The 18,466-nt window shown below is 33.9% G+C and overlaps 2 protein-coding genes across 2 annotated transcripts; both read left to right on the top strand.

Moving 5' to 3' along the window:
* Positions 1-643: 643 nt before the first annotated feature.
* Positions 644-3,433, top strand: LOC114306623 (uncharacterized). Its single transcript, XM_028251888.2, has 8 exons — positions 644-1,013; positions 1,232-1,855; positions 1,966-2,062; positions 2,170-2,260; positions 2,339-2,403; positions 2,503-2,590; positions 2,696-3,010; positions 3,155-3,433. Exons 1-8 carry the CDS (start codon positions 644-646, stop codon positions 3,431-3,433), a joined length of 1,929 nt encoding a protein of 642 aa, XP_028107689.2.
* Positions 3,434-9,302: 5,869 nt separating this feature from the next.
* On the top strand, positions 9,303-13,275 carry LOC114306622 (uncharacterized). Its single transcript, XM_028251887.1, has 3 exons — positions 9,303-9,383; positions 10,424-10,782; positions 13,137-13,275. The coding sequence occupies exons 1-3, from the start codon at positions 9,303-9,305 to the stop codon at positions 13,273-13,275; spliced, it is 579 nt and encodes a 192-aa protein (XP_028107688.1).
* Positions 13,276-18,466: the final 5,191 nt, after the last annotated feature.

Below are 18,466 nucleotides of genomic sequence, written 5' to 3'. Positions count from 1 at the left end.
TGTGAATGTTGTTCGTCAAAATTTTCAAATTGTTCAAATTCATTTGCTGCAACATGGGATTATTCCAACTTACATTATCTAGCACGTGCATGGGGAACCCCGTGAATCAAATGAGACTTATCATCATGATATACTCGTTGAGGGCAATGAGGTTTTGGGAGGTATTGACGCCTTAGTGGAAGATCAAATAAGAGGGGAATCAACAAATACAACCCAGGAGGAGGAGGTTCGCACTTTTGGCAAATTATTGAATGATGCCAAACGTGAGGTGTACCCAGGTTACACAATTTACAATTTGTTAAAATTTGTCATCGAGATACTTAATATGAAGGTAACCAACCATTGGAGTAATAAGTCAGTTGACATGATGCTAGAGTTTTTAACAAAACTTTTACCGAAGGATAATTTGGTTCCAAAGTCAACTTATGAAGCTAAAAAAATACTACATGAATTGGGTTTGTCATACGAGCTCATTGATGCTTGTGTAAACGATTGTGTGCTCTTTTGGAAGGCGAATGCAACACTAGATAAATGTCCATATTGTAAACCTTCTAGATGCAAGACAAATCATGGTAGAGGTAAGAAGATCTCTTGTAAGGTTCTTTGATACTTCCCGTTAACATCGAGATTGAAAAGGTTGCACATGTCAAGGAAAAGAGCCGAGGATATGAAATGGTTCAAGGAAAAACGTCAAGATGTCAGTGTATTGAGGCATCCTGCAGATAGTGATGAGTGGAAGGAATTCGATACACAACATCCTGAATTCGCCTTAGAGCCTCGGAATGTGAGGCTAGGGTTAGCTACTGATGGTTTCAACCTTTTGAAAAATATGAATAACTCATATAGTTTGTGGCCTGTCGTACTCATTCCGTACAACTTGCCACCGTGGTTGGCTATGAAGGACCCATTTTTCATGCTGTCATTACTTATTCTTGGTGAATCACAACCAGGAATTGATATTGATGTCTACATGAGACCTTTAGTGAAAGAATTGAATGAATTATGGAAAAATGGTACATTAACCTATGATGCCTTGACTAGTGAGACTTTTTGCATGGTGCAGTTTTGTTGTGGACGATACATGATTGGCCCGCATTTGGTGACATTTTTGGATGAAGAATAAAGGGTCATTACTCTTTTTACACTTGCAATAATGAACCATATTTGGAATCTTTAAGAAGTAAGACTGCGTACAGTAACCATTGATGCTACTTGCCTGATGACCACCTAGAAAGGCGAAAGAGTAGAGCATATAATGGCAAGCATGAAAAACGGAAGAGATCTTTGGTGATACCGATAGAAAAGATTGAAGAACAATTGGGCAGCTTGACGGGTGTCACTTATGGAAAACATCCAAGCAACAGGAAAAGACCTCGCCAGAACCCAAATTGGACAAAGGTAAGCATCTTGTATGAGCTACCATATTGGAAGAAAAGGAGGCTTCGACATAACATTGATGTCATGCATGTGGATAAGAACTTTAGTGAAAATGCTTTTGGAACGATGTTAGGAATTGATGGGAAGAACAAGGATACAGATAAGGCACGGATGGATTTAGAAGATATGAATATAAGGAAAGAATTATGGCTGACAACAAATTCTGATGGATCATATGTGAAGCCTCGAGCCAGCTTCTCACTGACCCCTAAAGAGAGAGAGGGTTTCTTTGAATTCTTGAAATCAATCAAGTATCTAGATGGGTATGCGGCAAACATTTCGAGATCAGTGAATGCAAAAAATGGAAGATTAACAGGATTGAAAAGCCACGACTGCCATGTACTTATACAACGAATTCTTCCTATTGGGATGCGTGGTTACGTAGATAAAGAGATCAGTACAACACTTTTTGAGTCAGGTAGCTTCTTCCAAGATCTATGCCTAAGGACACTGAAACAAGTGAAATGGAGAAATTAAAGGAACGTATAGTACTCATACTATGTAAGTTTGAAAAGATCTTTCCTCCAGCCTTCTTTAATGTGATGGTTCATTTGGCCATTCACTTGCCACGTGAGACTATTCTCGGAAAACATGTGCAATATCGGTGGATGTGCCCCATTGAAAGGTAATTTCTAAAATTGTACTTTCAAATGAAAGGTATAGATTATGTTGTGTGCCTAACCATACTCCTAATTGGTTATCTCTTCAAGGTTTCTCGAAGCTTTGAAAAAGCTCGTCACCAATCAAGCTTGACCAGAAGGTTCTATTGCGGAGGCTTACATTGTCAAGGAGTGCATTACTTTTTGCTCAATGTATCTTGAAGGTATTGAAACCGTGCATAATTGAGATGCACGAAATGAATATTATGGAGTCCGTCGTGAAGGTTTGATAATATTCACAGGAACTTCGTGATATTGCTCATTGGCTCTTATTATACAATAGCCTTGAGATAGAGAAGTATCTTCAGTATGTGTTTCTTATAATTATATATATTTTAACATTTTTCATGTTATTAGTCATTAATAATAGTAGTATTTCACTCATTAACCAAAACTATTTGAGTAGGGAACATAAGAATTTGTTACAAATTCCCACTGGACAAGATATAACTCAGATACAACAAAAGGAATTTCCGAAGTGGTTCAAAGAATATGTAAGTCATTTTTAATATTCACAATTGCCCAAAGACTATTAGGCTTGTATAAAATACAAACATTACTAACATAATTCAAGTGTTGCACATTGCATGTGGATGTAGATAAATAGATTGAGAGTTGATGAGGCACCAGAAGCAACCGAAGAATTGTGGTCATTAGCGAATGGTCCTAATTTTCTAGTGAAAGAGTACTCGGGTTGTATAATCAATGGTGTAAGATTCCATACGAAGGAATTAGACAATCGTCGTAAAAGTCAAAACAGTGGTGTGCTTATCGAAGGGGACTACAAGGGGGAGATGCACGAATTCTATGGTCACTTGTGCAATATTTGGAAATTTGAGTACATGTGTCAAAATAAAGTTTTTTTGTTTCAATGTAAATGGTACAACACCGGTAACACTGGTAGAAGTAGAACAGTATGAGCTGACACATATTGCACAAGCATTGATGTCACGAGCCGATGGTATCAATCTGACACTTTTATCTTGCCTAGTCAAGCTAAACTAGTGTTCTACCTGAATGACACCAAATGAGGGCAACCTTGGCAAGTCGTGCAACAGATCCAACATAGAGGTGTGTTTGATGTGCCAGAGGTTAGTGATGGAGAACCACCAGATCAACCAGAATTTAATGATGCATTCCAACAAGAAAACATTAACTTAGTGGTCCTAATCAACATTGAAGATATTATTCGATTTCATAAGGATGATATTGAAGCTGAGGTTATTCCAAATAAAACAAAGAGAGATGATAGAGATGACGAAGAAGATGAAGAACTTGGTGTACTTGATGATGATATGGATCCTGATATGAAACCTGATATGGATTATGATATGTAGTTTTTGTTTTTTTTAGATTTCTCTACGGACATATGTTTTTGATGCATTACATGGTTATGCTATATTTTGTTGTGTCTCTTTAAGTAAAATTATGCTTCATATTTTATGTTTTATATAAATTTCTGCTTTTTAGTTACCAAAATGGCCAAAGAGAAGAAACAATGGATCAAACCAGGTTTTCTAGCGAAATAGAAGCGAACAGAGTACGAAATGGAAAGATATAAGACAATCAAGAAGAATAATAAGAAAATGAATGCTCTACAATTGAAGCGTATAACAGCTTCTTTGACGGGTTCTACTCAGCCGAATCGTGTTAATCAGAAGGGAAAGAACATTAGGGTAGATGATGATGACTACATACTGTCAGATCATGAGGATGACACTGATGCTGAGTCCTTTGAAAGTGTTGACGATGAGGTACTATATGTATGGCCATTCATTTTTTTATTATGTCACTGATAGCTATATATTTGTTAATGATGCTTTGTTAATACTATCTTTATATTTCCGTATACTTTATTAGATGAATAAGTCATAAAATAAAACTAGAAAATATACATCCTACATATAACAATATGCATACCAAAACAAAGTTAAAGGAAAAAAAAACCTCCTGCACAACTCGTAGGAGTAAGTTAGCTGGAACACAAATGTATAACGAAATAAGACATAATTTGACCATGTTGGAAACACCAATACTAGGATTAGCACATGTGTGGAACCTGGCCCTCATAATATTAGTAAAACACATGCCAAACTGATTGATCACCAACTTCACCACAGCATGAACTACCTGCCAGAGGGATTCAGCAAGTCTAGGATTGTTGTTGGAACTGGCGCAAGATGCAGCCTGGTCCACTTGACAACCTCCATAACATCAACTTCAGTGTTCAAACTAGGATTATCCAATACGGAATTCCATGAAGAATGGCCCCTAGCTGTAGCCAGATTCTCCAGGTTGCCTCCAGGTTGCCTCTCCCTCAAACTATTTATATGCTCACAGATACTTAACCCACTTTCCATAAGAAGAGGCCAGATTGACAACTTGCAAAGCACACAATTAGGAAAAACCAATTAAAAGATTAGAACTACTGGTAGCTCACAACCACTCAACCTTCTTTAAGGAATCTCACCACACTCAACCCACAATTCTCCAAACAACATATTTCTCAATACTTGCACATTGCAGCAGCAACCAGGAGCACCTGCAAGAGATATTAGTAGACACAGATTTCATAAAGTGGGAACCTCTTTTAGGATGGAGGTTGGAAATCTTCAAGTAGACAAGAACCATGCATTATCTGAATTCCTTTTCAGGTTTTTGAGTGACAACACTCTAAACCTGACCATGTTAAAAATATTCAAAGCAACCACTTGTCAGGGCCAGTCTTGGGAAGAAAAGGAGTGGACTGGATCAGATTACAAATATCAACAGTGGCCTTGATGAGTTTCCATATACATATCTTTACTTATCCATTTTTATGTATTTATAGTTTATGCTTTTGTATTATGTTTTTTAGGGCTTACCAATGCCATCAAAACGATTAGTACAGTGATCTCTTCAACCTTCGCACGAGGCAATTGTTGTTCCAAATGGGGATTTACATGACAATATGGATACCCAACACTCATAGCCACTTGATGTCGATATGGAGGCACCGAGGGAGGCAGCCACCCAATGTAGTGTCAGTAAGATACTGAATTTTATTAAGCTAAAGAAATTCTCTGTTTTAATATAATTCTATGGTGCAAAAAATTTCAAGCAATTTGCTTCATAGGGTTTCAAATTTTTTTTTTCTGTAAAAAGTGTTGGGGGTATACCCTAGCTTAACTCTTGTAAGTTTTGTTTTGTTCATACATACATACATATTACCTTCTGTCAAAATGTCTACTTATTCACTTGTGTTATAGTTCATGATTAACAATTATTTAATTTTTTAAACTGCCAAGACTGTTCAATTTTAAACGAAAATATCATTTCTAGGTTCTTATATAGTTGCTTTTAAAGATGTTTTGACATTATTTTGGATGGCTTCTCACATTTGTTTTGACAGCCTTTTAAATTTGAATTGTAAACATTTTTTCAAGATTGGCTGATTTGAAAATTTCAGAGACTTCATGGTTGATGCTTTTCCTTTCTCACGTTGTTTTCTTTTTCTCACAGTTATATTTGTTCTTCCGTTTTCTTGTTTCTTTTATCTTTCCTACCCCTGCAGCTTCTTTGTTCTTCTCTGTTACTACCACTTTCTTCCATACTCTTTGTTTCTCTTTAGCATAAAGGCCAAAAATTTATGCGAGCAGCAATTATTATTTTACTTTAGTACATTGCCCCTTGCTACAAAGATAAAATATATTATGTAGTATTTGAACACAACAGAAGTTGATCTTAGATATAGTAATAAAAACTTTGGGGCAATAACGTAAAAATGATGATTTGTTCTTGCATTTATTGTGTTTTCTTGAAGTAATGGTTTTTTTTTTTAAGGAGACTACCAATTTGGGACCATGGAAATAATGGTTTTTGCATAAAAAAGTAGTGGATTTAAAACTCCGAATAGATTAATGGGATAAAACTAATTCAGAAGGAACATGTTTGGAATGATCCACTAATCCACTCTGATTCTATGCTGAGATATTCATATCAGACATTATGTAAATGTTTTGTTGCAATACTGAAATACTTGTTTTCTTTTTTTCTCATTTCCTAAGTCATTTCTTCTTGATCGTTCGCATTCCTAATTGACAGCCACAAAAAGTAGGATTAATATTAGTGTGGAAAATTGTTAAATCGTGTAGCCAAGCTTGCCATATTGGTTTAACAGCATAAAGGCCAGGGTATACCCCAGCATAAAGGTCCTCACTGGGGTAATCACAGCCAACCTTGAGCCCAAAAAATTATGCAATTTGTGGGTAAAGAACACTTCATCACCACTGATGGAAGCACCCAAGGTACTGAAATTGTGGTGAGAGTAGCTGAACTACTTACCAAAACAGAGCAAGAGACTAGTGCTGTATAGGAGAAACATAGAAGGAGACTAGTGAATAGAAAGCAATAGTAGTACGGAAAAGAATCAGCAGTTGCAGCAACAGCAGAACAAAGCAGCATCTGTATAGGAGAGACTAAACAGAAACAAGGAGTAGGGAAGAAATTGGCAGTAACAGAGAAGAACGAAAAAGCTACAGAGGTAGGAAAGAGTGAAGAAACAAGAAAATGGAATAGCAAATATAACTGTGAAAAAGAGAAAACAACTTGAGAAATGAAAGCATCAACTTGAGAGTAGGGAAGAAAGCTACAGCTGTACCTGTGTGGCTACTGCTAGTGCTGTTTATGTAGGGCTTTTCTTGGGTTTATTTCTAGTTTTGCTTGCTTTTTCTCTCTTGAGGGTTGTGCAAGTGTATTTTGTATTGTTTTTGGCTAGTCTATTGAATGTTCATAGCCCTTTTTTCCTCATGTGGCAAATGAACATTCTTTTGTGTGGTTTATTTTAGGATGATTCTCTTTATAGTTTATTTAGTTTAGTTTATCTGTTTGGTTTTGTTTCTCTTTTATAGCTCTAATTTTTTTTGTTTGGTGTTGTAAGGCCTAGGGAATGCCCCTCATATATCTCTATATGTTATCATTTGATTTTATGGCTTACTAAAAAAAAAGTTACTTATATTACTTTTATGATTTCGCCTTAATTAATTGTTAACCAATCAATGTTATGTCTTTAAAATAGTGCCTAGTAGACATCCTTTTGGCTTGACATGTGGGTTGAAGGTTCAAGCAATGGCTTAGAAAGATGGAAAGCTTAAAGTTCCCATACCACAGGAGTATCATGCGCTAGTGGGGCATCATGCCTCTCAATTAGTCTCCAAAATTGGTGTTGAGGTCTGAACACACTTGCCAGACTTTAGCATTCGCAGGTAGAAACATGCCAACGAAGAAGTTATGGCACCTATGTTTCAGCGTCTAACGGTAAAAGTTTTACATAATTGATTGAATTAATGTAGTATAATTAATTATGACTTACAAGATTTGTGGTTGTTGCTAGGATCAATTTGACATGGAAGGTGAATCCACAAATGTTAGCAAAGCGGTGACAACAAAGTGTGGACGGAGCTTGAGCACCCATACCTACAGACTACGAATAAAATACCTGAACCTTAAAAGTGCTAAGGGAGAGAAGTATGCTAGAAGCCACCCACCGCCCGAACGTGACCTCGAGAAATGGAAAAGCTTGATTGACAAGAAGTGGAATGATACCAATTGGCTGGTAAAATTTCTTATGTTTATTTATTGTTGACAATTACCTTGTCTTCCTAATATATATATATATATATATATTTCTATTGGAACTTGCTCCTTGTAGAAGCAATCAAATGCTAACATTGATAATAGAAATCAATTGAAGGCGAAGCATAGGTGTGGGTCAAAATCTCTCCCAGTTAGGGTACACGAGGCGATGCGTCTTCTTTAATTTTTTTTCTGTTTTTTTTTTTTAAAGATGATTCTACTACCATCATTGTTATTTAACTTAAGATGATTCTACTACCATCATTGTTATTTAACTTACTAGTTGAACAAAAAAAATCAAACAATTGGAAATGGTGGCCAACTGCCAGAGTTGCCATGTGTTTACAAATCTACACACTTTAATGATGTCACAAAGCAGTGGATTTGTCCAGAGTGTGAAAAGAATTATGTATGTATATGCTAGGTTGTCACTCCTTTTGGCCTAGCCATGTGGGATGTATATGGTCTCTAATTTTGTGTTTGCTGCTAGTTGTAGCCGTTTTGTGGGCTGATTTTGTTCAGATTTGGGTCGCTGTTTGGATGTGTTCATGGTCCTTATTCGAATTTATGCGGCTCATGAACATATTTTGGGGGGGTTATAATTTTCCCATGTTTTGATTTCCATTCTCCAGTTTAAGTCTTGTTTGTTCTGGTCCTGTTTATTTTGGTTTATTTGCTGATTGAGTGTTTTCGCCTATTTCTTTTGTTCTTGTATAGTTTTTCGTTAGGTCCTGGGGTATGCCCCTTGTAGCTGTGTAATCTCTGTTTTTTATTTATGTCTTATTCACCCAAAAAAAAATTATGTATGTATATTTACCTTTTGTTTTAGGATGATTGCAATTTAATTGTATCTTTATTCATTTTTCTTTTTTTTTTTTTTAAAATGACGTGATAATATGATAAAGATCCAAGCTGAACATTGCTCCCAACCTAGTGTGGTTCCAATTACTTGGGAGGAGCTATCTGTGAAGGTGCTGAAGCCAAGGTCGGGATATGTTAAAGCACTTGGGTTAAGGTGTTCCTTCTCTATCAGGACTACCAGTGCTTCGATTGACAGCGACTATGTGAGGTGTCTGGAGATGGAAGTACAAGAGCAAAAGGAGGAAATTCAGTCACATAAAGAGGAAATTACAACACAAAAACATGAAATTCAAGCACAAAAAGAGGAAATTCAAGCACAAAATAAAGAGATAGAGAAGATGAATGGGTCGATTGACGAGCATTTTGAGATCACATGAAGCATCATGGAGTTTCTTAAGAAGCAAGGTTTCAAAGAATAATTTAAAGGAGGAGGTATCCCATGAACTCGTACATCGCCTTTTTGGTAAGTCTCGCTTGTTTTATCATTTTATTTTTCTCATGTTGGTTAGTATATACTAGTTAAAGTACAGCAGTTTGACTACTTATTAACTAAGATTTAACAAGTTTGAAGATGTATTTAATGAAAATAGATTCATTATCAAAATTCTTATTTAGCATGACCCTAGGTAAAATACACACTAACCAAAGTAGAGACAAAACTATGTGTTTACTTTTTTGTGTATTTTTGCTAAGCAGTGTTAGAGTTGCTCTAAGTTAGTGAAGTGATTAATAATGGGTGTGTCTCTGATTGAGTTTTTCATAGTAGAAGAAATGAAGGAACATTTATTGAGTCTCAGGCAGTGGGTTGGTCAGGTTTGTATATCACTTTATGATTGCTGCTGTTTTTTATTTGCTTTAATTATTCTTTTGGATTGTATTGCTTTTTTGAACACCATGAAACAACACTTGAACTCATTAAAAACACGTAACCAGATGTACTCTTTCTGTCTTCAATATCTCCGGCATAGTCGCTATCCGTAAACGCCAACAACTCACCATCTCCTCCTTTCTTATAATGAATTCCATAGTTCAGAGTCCCTTTTAAGTATCAAAGTTCTCTCTTAGCTGCCTGTGGATGAATTTCCATTGGTTTTGCCATATATCTACTTATGAGACAAGTAACAAACATCATGTCAAGTCTCGTGGCAGTGAGATACATTAAACTACCCACCGGCTGCTTGTAATATGTGTTATCAACTAAGTCTCCATTTCCGTCTCTACTTATTTTGAAACCTGGAACTATTGGACTGCCCGCCGAATTACTTTCCATCATACCAAACATTCTCAAAACCTCCAATGTGTATTTCCTTTGGTGTACAAAAATACCACCAGCCTTTTATAGCACCTCGATCCCAAGAAAAAACCTCATCTTCCCCAAGTCAGACATATCAAACTCGCTTAACATAGAGCTTTCAAATCCAGACATCATAACTTCATCATTACCAGTAAAAATTAAATCATCAACATAAACACTTACAATGATAATTTTTCCTTCTCTGCTTCTCTTTGTGAATAATGTCTGCTCACTATCGCACCTCCGAAACCCTTCACCAATGAAATGTGCTTCGATTCGACTAAACCAAGCTTGTGGAGCTTGTTTTAATCCATACAGGGCTTTGTGTAACTTGTAAACTAGATGTTCACTGCCCTTTTTTTTCATATCCTCTTGGTTGCTCCACATAAACATCTTCACTCAACTCGCTATGGAGAAAAGCCGACTAGACATCCAGCTGCAAAAATCGTCCAATTATTCTGTCCAGCTAGAGCAATAATCATCCTTATTATATCCATCCTTGCCACTGGTGCAAAAACTTATGTATAATCCACTCCATACTTTTGAGAGTACCCTTTAGCAAGGGAAAAAAAATCGACAAAAATTGGAAAAAGACAAGGCAGAAAGAAGACGGAAGATTGGATTGCCACCAGAAGATCCTGATGCTACAAAGCCTTCTACACCTGTTGTGAAGGAAAAGAAGAGCTCATTGCCAGTCAAGCCTCCCACAAAGGCAGAACAAATGAGAGAGTGTCTACGATCTCTCAAGCAGAACCATAAGGATGACAAGGCCAAAGTGAAGACGACATTTAATGCGCTTTTAACTTATGTGAAGAATGTTGTGAAAAATCCCAATGAGGACAAATTCCGTAAAATTAGACTCACTAATGCCACATTTCATGCTAGAGTTGGTGCACTGCAAGGTAGAATTGAGTTTCTTAAACTGTATAGAGATACCGATTTTTCCTCCATTGCTTATTGTATTCCGGACTTGGGATTCCGTCATGGTTGTTGTTGTCTTTATCTTGTTTCCGTCTTTTAAATTCTTTGTATTGGAGTTTTGGGATGTGTTGGGCAGGTTTGAAACAGGTTGGATGTGATTTGAAATAAATAGTTGCTACCCAGATTTTGGTTTCTTCGCTCGAGCGAGGCTTTTGTCGCTCGAGTGAGCTTTGGGTTTTAGTTCCTTCGCTCGAGCCAGGGTTCCTTTGCACAAGCGAGATTTGAGTAGTGTGTCTCTTGGCTCGAGCGAGCACTCTTGCGCTCGAGTGTGCATCTGCGTCTCTTTTTGACCTGAAGGTTGTGTTTCTTCGCTCGAGCGAGATTTCCTTCGCTCGAGTGAGCGAGGACTATGTTTTGAGTTTCTTCGCTCAAGCGAGCACTTTGCGCTCGAGCGTTCTTCTAGATTGCAGACCTGAAGCTTCGCATTGTTCGCTCAAGCAACGCTTCTTGCGCTCGAGCGAGGTTCTGTTGTGTCTAGTCGCTTGAGTGACCACTACTTCGCTCGGGTGAGCCTTGAGTATATCAGGTCGCAGTAGCGTGTTTTTGCACACTTTTTCATTATCTTCTTCCTCCAAAACCCTAGATCCGACTCTCTCTCTCTGACTCCTTCTCTCTAAAAATACTCCATGCTTTAGGGCTTTTCTACCCTTCATCCCTTGCAAAAAAAGCTAGAGTTTGGTGTGGGCTTTCTTTTGATCCAAGAAAATACAAGTTTGGAGCATCTTGGGGTTTCTCTCATCTTTCCTTTTGAGCTTCTACTTGGAGGTAGGGATTTCTTGAGTTATATATATAGGTTATGTATTGTTGTTGTTGATTTAAAAGTTTCCTTGAAAGATTAGTGTTGATTTTGATTTTGTGACCTAAAATGGGGAGTTTTCAAAGTGGGTTTAATCCCAAACCATTTTACTAAATACTAGTGGGCTTTTTTAGTTATTGAACTCAAGAGGATGATTTATTGGGATTTCTTTATTGGGATAGGAAATGTTTGGTTTTTGGTGAAAACCCTAGAAATTTAGGGATTTTTGGAGAATCTGGAAGATGTTCATAAAATTCTTTTCTATCTTTGAATAGAAGTTGATTGAGTATAAATTCCATAATGTGTTTGCAAGAATGGTAAACTTTTATATATATATATATATATATATTGAGATGGAGGAATTGCTTTGAAAATTTCATAAGTAGCCCTTGATGAGACTATGTTGCTATGATTTGTGAAATGAGGGAATTGTGGTATGAATGGATGGTTTATGGTTGACTTGTGAAGGACAATGAAGGAAAGAAATGGGAAATTGTGAATGTGGCATTATTGTAGAGATTTTGAACATGAAGAAATGTTATGAATTATGGGAATTATTGCAGTGCATATTATTTCATTTATTATTGGGCATTGTGGTTCTAAATCGAAGGAATTTACATTCATGACAGAAAATGATTTTGTAATGAGAACTATGGTAATGTGAATGGGGTAAATACGTGGTAAGTCCGGATAGGGGGTGTAGATGAACTTTGTTAAGCTGGCCTGAGAGTCCTTGGTGAAAGACTAGAAAATCGCGCGGATAGGTGTTGAGCCTTCCGGTTAATACCGGTAAAAATGGCAGTTTGGTAATGCTCGTAAAGACTACTTGCAGACACCAGCCTAGAGATTACCAGTGTCGTATTTACCACCCTTGTTGATTTAAATATTGGAAGTTTGAAATTATTGAGATTGCTAAATATTATCGAGAACATGGTGAATTTAAATTGTGCATTGAATATTATTGAGAACATGATGACTTTGAACTAGTGCATCAAAATAAGATTTTCCTTCATTATTGGCACTTGAATGGCATTACATATGCATTTTTAACGTTGATGGAATTGGCATAACTGTATATACTTTGTGAGGAATCTCTACTGGGCTTTATGCTCACCCGTATGGGAATTGGTGCAGGTATAAGATGTGGCGACCCCGCCAAGCTAAGGGCGTGGAGATGTTTTGAAGAAGACTAGTTTGACTCTTAATTTGTTGTGATATTTGTTGTAAGCCAAGGGCAAATGTGTTTGGGTCCGAGAAACCATTATGTGTAACCGGGCTGTTGCCTTGGAACATGTAAGCCCTTGAGGGCCTTATTTGTTGTGATTCAATGATTTCTTTTACATGCTCTAGATTCACGTACTAGTTTGTAAATAAATGTATACTGGCTTGTGAGAATACTTTGGTAAACCTTTGGAACTCTGTGAATGAATTTGATTAATGCCTCATCTTGAAGTGGGTGATGTAATAGTTACATGGGATTATTTTCGGGGCGCGACAAGCTATGTGGGTTTGAGAAAATTGAAGGAGGTGAGTTCTTGTTTCTACCTAGAGACAAAGTCGATAAAGCAGTGCTGAACTTAGATGGGACCGAGTTGAATAATGCAATAAGTAATCCTTTCTTTGGGGTTCTCTAATCCCAACGTTTTGTTGAAAATGCATACACTGTAAACATGAGGTTTGTTTTTCATATTTCATATAAGTTTTAGTTGAAATGCATCCATCATTGTCAACTTTTTTTGTAATGACTAGGATTGTGGGGTTTGTTTTATTTTATACATGGATGCAAATTGGCATAAATAAGAAGGCATTGAGGGGCTTCAATGGTACAACCCAAAAGTCTTACAAGGTTCTTGTGTCGTCTTACAAGGTTCTTGTGTTGAATTCCATTGATCAAATTTACCTCATTGAAGAAGTCATCGGCCCATTGTCGTGAATCAAATGTACCTCAATGCTACGTTATATTTTGGAGCTATTATATATATTCTGCCATTAGTGATAGTGATATATGGTATTCTTGCGATCTTTTGGCATCTTATGTTATCTGTGTTGCTTTATCATCAAGGATCACCTCAACTCTTTGAAGTTTTGAATTGTTATATGCATTTCTACTAAATTGGTTTATAAAATAAAATTATTTATATATGAGTTTAGATGTAATTGATAATATATTAATGTTTTCCTTATTTATTTTCTTTGCAAATTGGTTTTGATGATGCTCGGAAGCATACTTGCAAATGAAGATCAACTGTTGAATTTTTTTTCCTAAACTGATGTTTAGTTGTAGTTGCAAATCAAGATTGAGTGTTGATTTTTTTTGTGGACTCCATGTTAGTTCATTTTGGGATTTGCTTTGATGGTTTTTTTTGTTATACCTGATGGATTATTATTAAACTTGTTTGATGGATATATTTTGATTTATAATATAAATTGTTTAGTGAATTTTTTTGTGGAGTGATGTATAATAGCTAGTGGATTTGTTAGTACAACTAAAAGGCTATTGGGATATGAGCAGGGATATTTGTGAAATAATAATTTAAATTAAATATAAAATATGGAACAAGTTTAGTGACGAATTTGTTTTGTCATTTGTACTTGTTATTATGACAAAGTGATTATTCGTCGCTAATAAACTTTTTTTTGTGACAAAATTTACTGCAGCTTATATATGAAAGTTTTCATTTATTTTGTTGTTTAGTGACTAAAAATTTCGTCACGTATATATATATATATATATATTTGCGACGAAATATATTTCGTCACCCATGTATGACTTTTGAAGACGAAAAATTTCGTCACCTTTACATCTTACCGTGATGAAATTATTTGCTCATTAATGATCAACACGTGTGACAAATTTATTCGTCAAGTAAAGTTATAAATATGGTACTAAATAACTATACGGTGACGAAAATGAGAATTTTTGGAGACAAAATGTTGTTTTATTGTTGACAAAAAATTTCGTCACTGAAGTAATTTCATTGGTGACGAAATTATTTTTCGTCACGGTGGTTTCTAGTGACAAACATTCAATGACGAAACTGGTGACAAAAATATTTCCTCACAAATATCTATAGTGACGAAATTAGCTCTTTGGAGACAAAAATATTTTGTCATTCAAGACCCAACTTGTTGTAGTGTTATAAAGGAATAAAAGCTAATCAATAAAATATTTTTTAAGTGTTTAAAAACTTATGGAAGATGTGAATTGAATCTTATATTTTAGTGGTACAAAAATCTAAATTTTAAAACTGATCATTTTCAAATTTTAAAATTTTAATTTTAAATGTATTAATTAACTTTCTTTTTGAAATGTAAGAAGATTTTTTTAAAAAAAAATTTAAAACTCATTCGTTAACTTTCTTTTTTAAATTTCTGAATGGAATAATTAACTTTCTTTTTGAAATGTGTAAATTGAGGTGTAATAAGATATTTTTAATAATTCAATAAGAGTTTTAAGAAATAAGAATTTTAGAAAAATAATATGAGAGTTTGAGTTTCATAAGGCTCTTCTCATTAGAAATTTCCTTTTCCTTAAGATATAGTATAAATATTATATTTTATTAGTATTATAAGTAATCAAACCATAAAAGATGCCTAGAAAATTCAATTATTTTAAATCGGTGCAACTTGTATCAAAATGACAAAATCTATATTCATATTTTGTGTCAAATAATTGTAAAATATGTATATTAAAAAAACATAATGTATCGAATAATATTTTAGATATCAACAAAATCAAAACATAAGCTTAACAAATATATCTCCAAGCAAAATTTTAGAACAAGAATTTTACATTAAGTGATATTTTTTTCAATTTTAAGTAACTATGGACGCTTGTTACGTTATTATTAACAATTACAAGCCAGAAAATTGTGATTTAAGAAAAGAAATAAATAAATAAACCTCCTAATGTGGAAAGGCAAAACATAGAAATAACCATTAAATTAAAAGATGTGATTTTCTAAAGAAAGTATTCTATGGGACAATTTGGCAAGCTAATTAAAAGTCAATTTTTAACTTTTAACTCATTTAGGGTCACATCATCTCTCACATTGTTTACACACACAAAAAGATAAAAAAAAAATAAAAAAGAAAGTCAAAAAATTAACTTTTACCCAACTTTTCAAATCACTCCTTCGTAAAATTCATTTATTATTTGGCAAATCACCATTAATGTCAATAATACTGCTCTAGTGTTTTACATTAATGACATCAAAATTCAGTGGGCAAATGCATGCCTACTTCTTTCAAAAGTTGTAGTGTATAAGTAGTTTTGTATAAACACAAAACTGGTTTTTTCTTTTTTTTATTATTATTTTTTTTAATCGGCAAATAAATCTTTATTGATGAAAATATACAAAATATGATAAGATACATCAATAAAGAAGAGTTTGAAGCTAACACAAAACTGGTTTTGAAATGACTGAAAATTTGAAAAAGAGAAAAAATAATATCTCAATTTTTTTATTTTTTATTTTTCAAATCCCTTTGTCTTTCTCTCCCTCTCTTGCCCTAAATCTGTTCATGACACTTGGTGTCATTTTGTTCATCTTCACCATTGACTCAAGAGCGTGGCATCTTGTTCATATTTAGCTTGTTTCATCGTTTTCCTTCTGTTATATACCTGCAGTTGTTTAGCTCTTGCAGAGTTTCTTCATTATCAAGTACGGTATTTTTTGTCTCCACAATCTATATTCAGTTTAATAATTTTAAATTAACAAAATTAAAAATTATGAATTGGATCATGCTCAAGGAATTTTCTTTTCTCTAAAAAATAATAGAATAAATATATATAGAATAATATGTCAAATTTATATTCATTTATTTCAAACTAATTGACCTATAAAGATGATTCATTGTTTCAAAACTACCATTGAAATATTATTCTTGTGAAATTTTTTATACAAAAATTGTGTATACAAATCATTTTTCAATTGGAAGGCTTAACCTTTTTGTAAGTTTAAGTGATTTCCACAGTGAACGACTTTCAATTTATTTTGTAAAATTTTGATTTTTCAAAAGGTGATGTGCAAAAATCTAAACATGCCAACTGAGACTTTAATCAGCCCAGGAGGCCATTTAAAACGGGATGATTGATCCCTTATCCTTACAATACAAGCATATAGTAACTTTTGACTAGTTAAAAGATACTAATTAACCATTAAGCACTCAACTTCTCTTTTTAAATTCTTACTCAAATTATATTCAAAACACAGCATTAATATTTGGCTATTGTCGCTGATTGTTTTCAATAATTTTGACTAAACAAACTTTGTTTTTAAGATAAAATTTTCTCTTTTTTTTTTTCGAAATAAATCTATAATGCAACTTGTGTTTAATCTGACAAAAGTCACTATATGTCATCCAATAGGGCTGGACCAGTGGTTTAAGAGAAACAACATGCCTTAAACTTGGCCCAACAATAGTTTTGAATGCTCCGTTTGTTTCGATATAAAATATTTTACATAAAATAAAAATAAAAAATCTTGTAATTTGATTTTACACAAATATATATATATATATATATATATGTTTTTTGTTTTTGTTTTTGTTTTTCGGCATTTGGTTGACACAACAAAGATATTTTGTTGCTAAAAAGACAAATTTTGATTCAATAAAGTGTCATTTATGAACTTTTTAGTGAGTTACGATACTTGTTTTAAGGCTAATGTGTTGAAAAATTAGCGAGTGAGAGTAAACTTTGCAAAAACTGACTTGCGAAATTTCTAAAGGTTTCATTTTTAGAAAAATGATGCAAAAATATATTTTTTTAAAAAAATATTTTACTTACTTTTTGTTCAACTAAACAACGGAAAATGAGTAAAATATTTTTGACAAAAACATTTTAGGTCAAGATAAATGGAGCCTAAGACTATGTTTAGAACATGAATTTAGATAAAAAATTGGAAAGCGTAAAAAATGTGAGAAAATTGTGAATGAAATTATAAACTAAGTTTTTATTTCATTTCCCGTACCTTTTTTCTTTTCTATTTCTTTTCAAATTCATATCTAAATACACCCTCAAATGTTTTCGACTATCATCGTATTCTTCTCATTGTAAATTCATACATTTTTATACAATTAATTATAATTATAAAAATAAAAATAAAAAGTCTTACTAATAAGTATCCTTAGTATACAAGAAAACGACAAAGATATGTAAACCTGGAGACACTTATCACTAAATTTAAAATATATATATATATATTTTATAAATTTCATAATATTTTTATATTTTTCAAGAAACTTTTAACCAAGGCACTTGTTTTGCATACGCATAACTTTCATCCTCTTGTGCCTCCCTCCAAAAGGAGGCATTTGTATGGCTTTGGGGGGAAAATGTACACTACAACAAAATGTATCTTGGGCGATCAAAATTGGCGACTAAAAAAAATTTAGTCGCCAAAAGTTATGGAATTGGCGACTAAAATTTTTTTTGTCGGCAAAAGTATAATATTTAGATATTAATTTTTTTTGGTTGGGTTATATTGATTATTGGCAACAAAAAAAAATTAGTCGCTAAAAATACCAGAATTGGCGACAAAAAAATTATTTTAGTCGCCGTATATTGAGTTTTTGCTACTAAAACCATTTAGTCGCCGAATGTAAAATAATAAATTATTTTTTATCTTTGGCGACCAAAAATTTGGTAGCCAAAAATAAATTTTTAGCGACTAAAATTATTTTTTGTCGCTAAATAGTTAGTTTTGGCTACTAAAATTATTTAGTCGCCGAATGAAAAATAAAAAATTACTTTTTATCTTTGGCGACTAAAAATTTGGTCTCCAAAAATTTATTTTTAGCAACTTAAATTATTTTGGTTGC

This window comes from Camellia sinensis, chromosome 1 (assembly GCF_055761805.1).
Source record: "Camellia sinensis isolate YWXY chromosome 1, ASM5576180v1, whole genome shotgun sequence".
Taxonomy (NCBI): domain Eukaryota; kingdom Viridiplantae; phylum Streptophyta; class Magnoliopsida; order Ericales; family Theaceae; genus Camellia; species Camellia sinensis.
This window is presented reverse-complemented; position numbering and strand designations above follow the sequence as displayed.

Coding starts and splice junctions, on each gene's coding strand:
- LOC114306623 (XM_028251888.2), top strand. CDS start 644: ATGTCAAGGAAAAGAGCCGAGGATATGAAATGGTTCAAGGAAAAACGT. Junction 2,063..2,169: donor TGGATGTGCCCCATTGAAAG/GTAATTTCTAAA, acceptor GCTTTGAAAAAG/CTCGTCACCAATCAAGCTTG. Junction 2,404..2,502: donor GAGATAGAGAAGTATCTTCA/GTATGTGTTTCT, acceptor CTATTTGAGTAG/GGAACATAAGAATTTGTTAC.
- LOC114306622 (XM_028251887.1), top strand. CDS start 9,303: ATGGGTGTGTCTCTGATTGAGTTTTTCATAGTAGAAGAAATGAAGGAA. Junction 9,384..10,423: donor TCAGGCAGTGGGTTGGTCAG/GTTTGTATATCA, acceptor AGTACCCTTTAG/CAAGGGAAAAAAAATCGACA. Junction 10,783..13,136: donor CAAGGTAGAATTGAGTTTCT/TAAACTGTATAG, acceptor TTCGGGGCGCGA/CAAGCTATGTGGGTTTGAGA.